Source organism: Apodemus sylvaticus, chromosome 7 (genome assembly GCF_947179515.1).
Source record: "Apodemus sylvaticus chromosome 7, mApoSyl1.1, whole genome shotgun sequence".
NCBI classification, from domain to species: Eukaryota; Metazoa; Chordata; class Mammalia; order Rodentia; family Muridae; genus Apodemus; species Apodemus sylvaticus.
The window spans coordinates 16,330,103-16,337,419 of NC_067478.1; the positions used below are offsets into that span (position 1 = coordinate 16,330,103).

A 7,317-nucleotide genomic window follows, 5' to 3' on the forward strand; every position below is an offset into this window, starting at 1 on the left:
CATCCTTTTTAGTAGCCCAGGACCACCCAGGGGCGATGACACTGGGCAAGCTGACGTCCCTTTTCTGTGAGGGTTGAGTCTGGGGCCCAATGGCATGTTTTCTGGTCTCCCTATCCCAGGCAGGCATTTGGATTCCTCTCATATAAAGACTGAAATGTCAGTAGCTGGCCGCCCTTTCTCAGGAAAGACCTAGACTCTGGGTTGAGGTGAGTCAGGGATGGCGCATTGCCAGGCCTGTGGCTCCAGAGCACTCAGCAATCAGAGATGAGGTGGATACAAACCATTGTCCAAGAGGCTGTCCGCCTGCCTATCCCCTCCTGGGGCAGTCCGGGACAGAGGGGCACTTAGGGAGAGTGCTGCTTTGTAGTCCGCTCTCTGAACGCCCTGAGCTAGCCCCTGCTCTTGGCATTTGAACATAGGGTAGTCTTTGGACCCCAGTCGCATGCAGGAGAGTCCTCACTGAGTGCCTTGTGTGAAGAATGGAGTTTTCTGGACTTTCTGTTGTTACAGTGGCCGAGTGTTCAGGTCGTGGCAGCAGGTGCAGAGGGCCAGCCTCTGCCCACTACTTTCCCACTAAATGACTCAGCTCTGGAAGGGGCGGTGTGGAGGGACAAGAGGGATTACCTCACACATTTTAGGAACCACACAAAGGCTGAGATCAAAGCTGAATAAAGACCCTACCAAGGCCACGGTGACACTTGGATGAGGTACACTGTTGGCCCCCACAGCCAGCAAAGGTTTTAGGAGCTGTGGGTGGGGACAGTGACAGACTGAGGAGGTGGGCTTTAACACTACTCGTGGCTTTGAAAAACACCATCCTTCTTCATCTACCTCTTCACTCTCGCCCAATGCCATTCCTTACCAAAAAAAAAAAAAAAGTAGCATTACTTTTTTCATGTGTATGTTTGTGTGCATAGAGACCTGGAAGACCCATTAGTTCCTCTGGAGCTGGGAACACCGACTCTCTGAAAGAATACCAAGCACTCTTAACCCAGCCATCTTTCTAGCCTCCACAGTGTCATTCTATTCTTTGTCACATCTGTTCCTGTCTCCAGTCCAGGGCCTCCCTGACTCTGGTTGTTTATTTTTTTTTAGCCTCTTCCTTATCGAGATGCCATTCCTCACAGCTTCCGGCTCTCAGACTACTATTATTGGCCTCTTATAATTTGTGACTTGATCTAGGACTGGGAACACACCCTGAATTGTTTCTAAAACAAGGTGCCAAAGGCTGGGAGCACGGTTTGGGGGAGTTTTTCTGTGAGACCCTCACACTTCAGCAGGATCCCAGCCGCCTACATATTCCTGAGTCAGACCCTCAACCCTGGACAAGGTTTTCATTTTCATTGTATTTCTGATGTTTGAGATCTTGACTGAGAGGAGAGGGTCCTCTGATTCCAAACAGCCTGAGCCAGAATTCTGACACTGCCAGGCCCCACCCTCCCAGCTTATCGGTCGCTATCCCTGACTCAACCGATATACCCAGTGCCCAGGAGGAAGCCTGTCGGGACCCTGTCTGGGATGCTTCTATCCTCTGTACTTTCTTCTTGCAAGGCTGGCCTGAGTTCTGAGGCTTCTCTTGTCAAGTCGCTGTCCTCCGCGCCTACTTGCACTTTGAACAGACCTTTCCTCTTGGGCTTGGAGCTTCTTTGCTGCCTGCTCCCCTCAGAACAATGGACAGCACCCCAGAAGGCATGCCGACAGACGGACGTTCACTCCTTGTCTCTCATCTCCAAGGGGAACAAGGGTGAAGGCCCCCGGAAGTCCCCTGGCAGAGGCTACAGCTTTGGCTCTTTCAGATGTGACCTGGACCGTGACACTGGAATCAAAGGGGATGAACCATGCACGACACCAGACACCCCACTGCAGGTTTCATAGTGGAAGGCATAATTTTATTATCATTACAGAAAACTCAGTGGAAGAAAAACTCCCAAACTGGTTCTTGTGTTATAATACTTGTTTTTATAAAGTCTCGTCAGGTGTGTGTGTATTTCTCCCTCTCTCACAGTGCAGGCAACTTCCTGGGCAGGAAGCAGACACAAAAGAGCTGCGGCTGCAGCCCTCGGACCAGCATCCCCTCCCTGACCCAGTACATGCCCCCTCGACAGAGGCCGCACCTTAGAGAGGCCAGCTCTGTGAAGCCATGGTGCTGCCCTGTGAGGAGATGAGCGGGAGCCCTTGTGTTTCTGGCTCCTGTCTGTCTGGTCACCCAGCCTCCTAAAAGAGGCTTGGGAGAAAAGAGTTAACCCATCCATATACAGGTGGATAGGCCTAGGACATTCAGGACTACTTTGGGCCCAACAATGTTTCGGGATGGGGGTCTCCACAGGGAAGAACCAGAACTGGGGGGTCTTTGGACCACCCAGGGCATAGGGTAGAGAAGTAGGATGGCTCACACCATCACCCAACCCCCAAACCCTGCAAGGAGAATAAATAAATAAATACTATATAACTGTGTAGTCCCCTAGCCCCATCTGCTTTGCCATAAGGGGCCTTGACATGATCAACCTCTGGCTGATACCCTCCCAGAAACAGGCTTACTACTCTATGGATGGGTAGGGGGCCTGCCCTACTCAGTGGATTGAGAAACCAGGACTGGGAGAACAGACACAGTTCAAGTGGCTATGGCAAGCAAGTGAATGGAGGCCTAGGTCCTCTGGGGGAGAGGCAAGGTCCTGCCTGTCTCTCTCTGTCCTGATACATGGCTCACCATGAAGGGCCATATGGGACAAGGAGGCACTGACCTCAGAGTTGTGTGACAACCCCTCTCCACCTGCCTTGTCTTGCTGGCACTTTCTGGTCCAGCTGTGACATGCATGCAGGCACCAGGATGACTGAAGAAAGGACAACAGAACCCCAAGTCCAGCTAGGGTCTGTGTCCCCTTCAGGATATAACTGTGTGAGGCAGAGCAGGGTGCCTGGCCCAGTCAGAGTTGGAACGGGTACTGGCGGAGGTAGTCGGCCATGCGCCGGGGCAGTGGTAGGCAGTCCACGTCGGCCACCAGACGGTTGATGACCAGCCGACACAGATGTTGTAAGCTGCGGGCGCTGCTCCTGTGCACAAAGGGCTGCACCAATTTCAGGTGTACAGCTGTAGCCACGGGGACAGGTAGCGCTGAGTCACCAGGTGCATCTTGCTTAGGCATAGGTAGGGTTGGGGTGGGAGCAGGATCCGGGCTGTCACTCCGGGTGTCAGCCGCACAGGAGGCCACATAGTGCTGCACCAGGCTGACCACATCTGGGAAGGCCAGGATTCGAGGTCTTGACAAGCAGTTGGAGTCCAGTCGGAAGCTAGAATCAGCATACTCGATGCGTACGTTGGTGGGGCCGCGGGTGGTTTTGACTGACAGTGTGAACAGGTAGCTGGGGTGGGTGCTGTCTCGAACTAGGAATGTACCCTCCGGCATCTTCTGTAGGTGCTGCCGGGCCTCGCTGGCTGTAATGGAACCCCAGTACCACCCTAGGCAAGCAGAGAAGAGGACAGTCAGAGTGGAAATTACTTAAGGGCACCAACCCAGGATAGGTCAGGATGAAGTGTCCTTTTGCATTCCTATGGACATGTGTATCTGTACCATCAGTCTTAGGGGCAAGACCATGCTTCCCAAATCAGATTCCAAATCCAAAGTGCTAAGCTCTGCCACAGACTTCCCAAGACAAGGTCTGTGTCTCCCCCGCAAGACTCACCAGATTCCCGAAGGTAGGAGAACGTCTTGGCTATGCACAGCAGATCCCCCTCGGGGTCTAGCACCTTCGGCTCATGCTCTGACTTGGCAGGGGTCTCCTCTGTCACTTCCTCTGGGAATGCCCCAGTGGGTAAGGGCTGCATGGCTGGCCCGGGCAGCTCCAGGGACTGGGCCCACAGAGGCCGCCGCCCAATTTGCTCCACAGCCAGCAAAGGACAAGATCTAGAGTGGGCAGATAGGCAATAGTGGTCTCACATGTTCTCCACTTTCAGAAAAGTCCTGTGTCTGCTTTCTCCAAATATACAGGCTTTTGTTTTTTGTTTTTTGTTTTTTTTTTTTAAAGCAGGGTCTCACTATGTAGCCCTGGCTGACCTGGAACTTGTTATATAGACCAGGTTGGCCTCACAATCACAGAGATCCACCTGTTTCCATCTCCCAAATGCCACCACACCCAGCTCCTAGGTAGAAATCTTTCCTATTTTTCTGTAGTGCTGGAAGCTGAACTCAGAGGCTCACACATGCTAGGCAAGTGTTCCACCACTGAGCCATACACACCCCGACTTTCACAGAACCTAGTCTAAAACATTCTTTTCTACTTGCCTATACACACCCATATACAAATTAACCTGCAACTTGTATCACCCAAAGCACAGAGCATTCCCCACGAGCACTGCCAACATTCCTATCATAAGAATGGGGAACCTGTCAATCCAAACGCTGTCTCACAGTTGTGCCCCTCCTGGCTGAGATAGCCTGTTAAATGCCACCATACCTGGTGGAGTCACAGAATGAACTAGGGTGGGGTTCTCAGGGAGACCTCAAGATTACCGTAGAAAGCCTAAGGGTAGCTCCCTGTCAATAGGGCTATCTGTTGGGGGTGGAGGAACCACAGGGCACATCGGTTAGGACTTCAGGACTTAAAACAAGCTCCTACCCGTACTGGCCAGATTCCCACCCTGGGTCTGCTCCTCCCTGCTGCGGGAAGGCAGTGTCCTCTGAAGGCACTGATGATTTTCATCTCTCATAAATATGAGCTCCCACCAAAGGGCCGGGTACTCGACCCACATTCCAGACTCCACCCTATGGAGCCAGCCCTGCTGTTGTATGATTTTTATGTACAATTTGTTCCTCTCTGGGTTGTAGTTTCTCCTCCTTCCAGATGATGGCCTACTTGCCCTGCCAGGTTTAGCAATATTAGAGGGCTGGGGTTAGGGTAAATCTTCCTAGAGGAAGCCCACCCAGCTGGTGATCCAGGGGCCCTGTTTCTGGGGAAAAAAATAGCTGGCTCTTTCTAGTTTCTAATAAAGTATGTCCCCCAGGCCTCAGTTTTGTGTCTAGTCCCCTGTTGGATCTTAAGATAATGAAACCCTAGGCTCAGCCCACACTTGCTGGGGAAGGCAACACTGGATCAGGTATTGCATGTAAACAAGGGGTGGTTAGGAGCTGCCTGCAGTCAGCAAGGGCAGAAGCCAGACCTGACGGTGTAAGTAGTGTTTAGAAGGTCACAGTCCTGTGACCACTCAGGAGAGGGGTGACAGGCTCTGGCACCTACAGCCTGCCAAGGGTTTTTCCACACCTGCTCTTGATCCAGCTACGAGAGCTCTGGAACCCCACTTAGGGAGCTGCAGGCAGAATTCTGAGGTGACCTGCTTGCTGGGTTCCACAGCCCGACTCAGGCTGGCTAGTCATCTCACAGACTCTGTGGTAGGTGTGATCAGGCAGCTTAGTTAGGGCTCTTCCATAGGTCCCACATGTGTATACTGTAGGCACCGATGGGGCTAGTGCAGTATCTAGGTATAGAATGACTATGCTAATTCCCAAAGGTTGCTGGGAGGGACTAAATATCTAGGGAGGGGTGTGTCTACCATGGAGCCATCATAGTGGGGGTGAGGACTGGTGTGTTCCAAGAACCTGTGTGTGCATGTCTTGGAGTCTAGCCATGGAGACCCGCCTGAGGACATGTGCCAATGAGATGAGCCAAGCCCAGGGAGGGTGGGCAACGTGTGTCTGTTCAAGATCTCATCTCCCTAATACGCCAACACTGGTCCTGAGTTTCCCCAGGGGCCTTCAGTTAAGGCAAAGTCAAAGAGACTCTGGGGACCCAGAATGGAGAAGTGGGGGCACCCAAGCAGGAAGGTAGGGTGCGTGGGTCTGCTGAAGAATCCGAAAATTCAGAGAATAAAGGAACATGGTAGGAACTACTAGGGAATAGTCTTCCCGGCAGCTCCACGCATGTCCTCTTCCCGGGACTCAGGGCAGCTTAGAGCAAGGGCACCTCACCTGGCCCCACCTTCCACTCCTCCTCACTTGGCACCATCCGCATGTCAGTTATAACAATTGCTGCTGGATCACAGATCTCCCTGGATGTGTAACACACACACACACACACACACACACACACACACACACACACACACCTCTTCTTGGGCTTTCCTGAATTTCTGACTGATCAATGTTTGAAGGGGACACTGAAAGCTAGGGTGTGCCACGTCCACTCAGCTGAAGCTAACACTTTGTTTTATCAAAGTCCCACTTCCACCATGGTCCCATATTCCATGTCTCCGGGAAACCTTGGAGAAGGCAGGCTGAAGTCCTTATCACACTGAGACGTCAATCTGAGTGAAGAGAAGGTGTGGGGTGCTCCCGAGGGATGCTGTTTATTAGGTGCCAGCCTGGGGAGAGTCAAAGTCATCAGGCTGGCTTCTCAAAAACCTAATCGCTGGCCTGGGACGGAGGAATGAACTTCTGAACAGAGGGGTCGATGGGCTGGCTCAAGGTCACAGATAGGTACAGAGCCGGAAGGCTAGGTAAACTATGAGGTCGAATAAAGTCTACACTTGTGAGCCCCATCCACCGTTCGCCGGCTCCGTTTTCCTATCGAAACTAAGTGTGTGTGTGTGTGTGTGTGTGTGTGTGTGTGTGTGTCCTAGACGCACCACTCGAAGTCCTTTAGCATTCCATCACCTCCACCCCGTCAAGCCCTCCCAAATCCCGCAGCCAACTCGGGGCCTGTGATCTTCCGTGCTTCCCGCATGGAGCCTGGGTAGGCAAAGAACTGAGCTTACCCCTGTACGCAGAGGACCATGTCCTAGAGACGACGGCGGCTCGAGAGTCGGAGTTCGGCGGGATGGAAGGAGAAAGGAGCCAGTGGGTGCCAGGGGTGCGAAGGTCAGGGTACCGGGGCGCACCGGCGGCGATCAGGGACTGAAAGGCAGTGGTGCGAGCAGCTTGGAAGGACAAGGGGGGACGGGCTGGGCGGGTGGGGCGGGGCCAGGCGCCTCCTAATCTTTTGTCCGCTGCGTCCCAGCCCTTCCCGGAAGCCGCATCTTCCTAGAACCGTGGGCTTTGCGGCGGCCCGGAGGGGAACAGGGGCGCAGGCGTCTATTGCTTTGGACTGAGAAAGGAAACACCTTTGACAGACTTCCAAGAACTTTCCAGGAAAACTGGGCGGGAGCTCCTAGAGTTGACCAATCGCATCTCTGGAGGCGAGACGAGCAACTGGACGGACCAATTGAAGTGCATGGACCCTGGCCTGACGTGACCGAGTGGGGCGGGACCTAGAAACTAGAAGGGAAAAGATTGGGTTGGGGGCAAGTTAAGGAGGAATGTGGATGCCTCTCCCGCAACTTGAGATCAG

The 7,317-nt window shown here is 53.2% G+C and overlaps 1 protein-coding gene across 3 annotated transcripts; it reads right to left on the reverse strand.

Moving 5' to 3' along the window:
* Window positions 1–1,867: 1,867 nt before the first annotated feature.
* On the reverse strand, window positions 1,868–7,051 carry Cish (cytokine inducible SH2 containing protein). Of its 3 annotated transcripts, none has more exons than XM_052187385.1 (3): window positions 6,746–6,941; window positions 3,682–3,902; window positions 1,868–3,457 (listed from the first exon to the last, which is right to left on the reverse strand). In XM_052187385.1, exons 1-3 carry the CDS (start codon window positions 6,763–6,765, stop codon window positions 2,925–2,927), a joined length of 774 nt encoding a protein of 257 aa, XP_052043345.1. In that variant the 5' UTR covers window positions 6,766–6,941; the 3' UTR covers window positions 1,868–2,924. The 3 variants fall into 3 exon arrangements, with proteins under 3 accessions (XP_052043345.1, XP_052043347.1, XP_052043346.1); XM_052187387.1 differs by lacking the exon at window positions 6,746–6,941 and adding an exon at window positions 5,512–6,033 and having other exon boundaries at window positions 3,682–3,897; XM_052187386.1 differs by lacking the exon at window positions 3,682–3,902 and having other exon boundaries at window positions 6,746–7,051.
* Window positions 7,052–7,317: the final 266 nt, after the last annotated feature.

Coding starts and splice junctions, on each gene's coding strand:
- Cish (XM_052187387.1), bottom strand. CDS start 5,641: ATGTCCTCAGGCGGGTCTCCATGGCTAGACTCCAAGACATGCACACAC. Junction 3,898..5,511: donor CCCTAGATATTTAGTCCCTC/CCAGCAACCTTT, acceptor ACTCTAGATCTT/GTCCTTTGCTGGCTGTGGAG. Junction 3,458..3,681: donor CTCCTACCTTCGGGAATCTG/GTGAGTCTTGCG, acceptor CTGCTTGCCTAG/GGTGGTACTGGGGTTCCATT.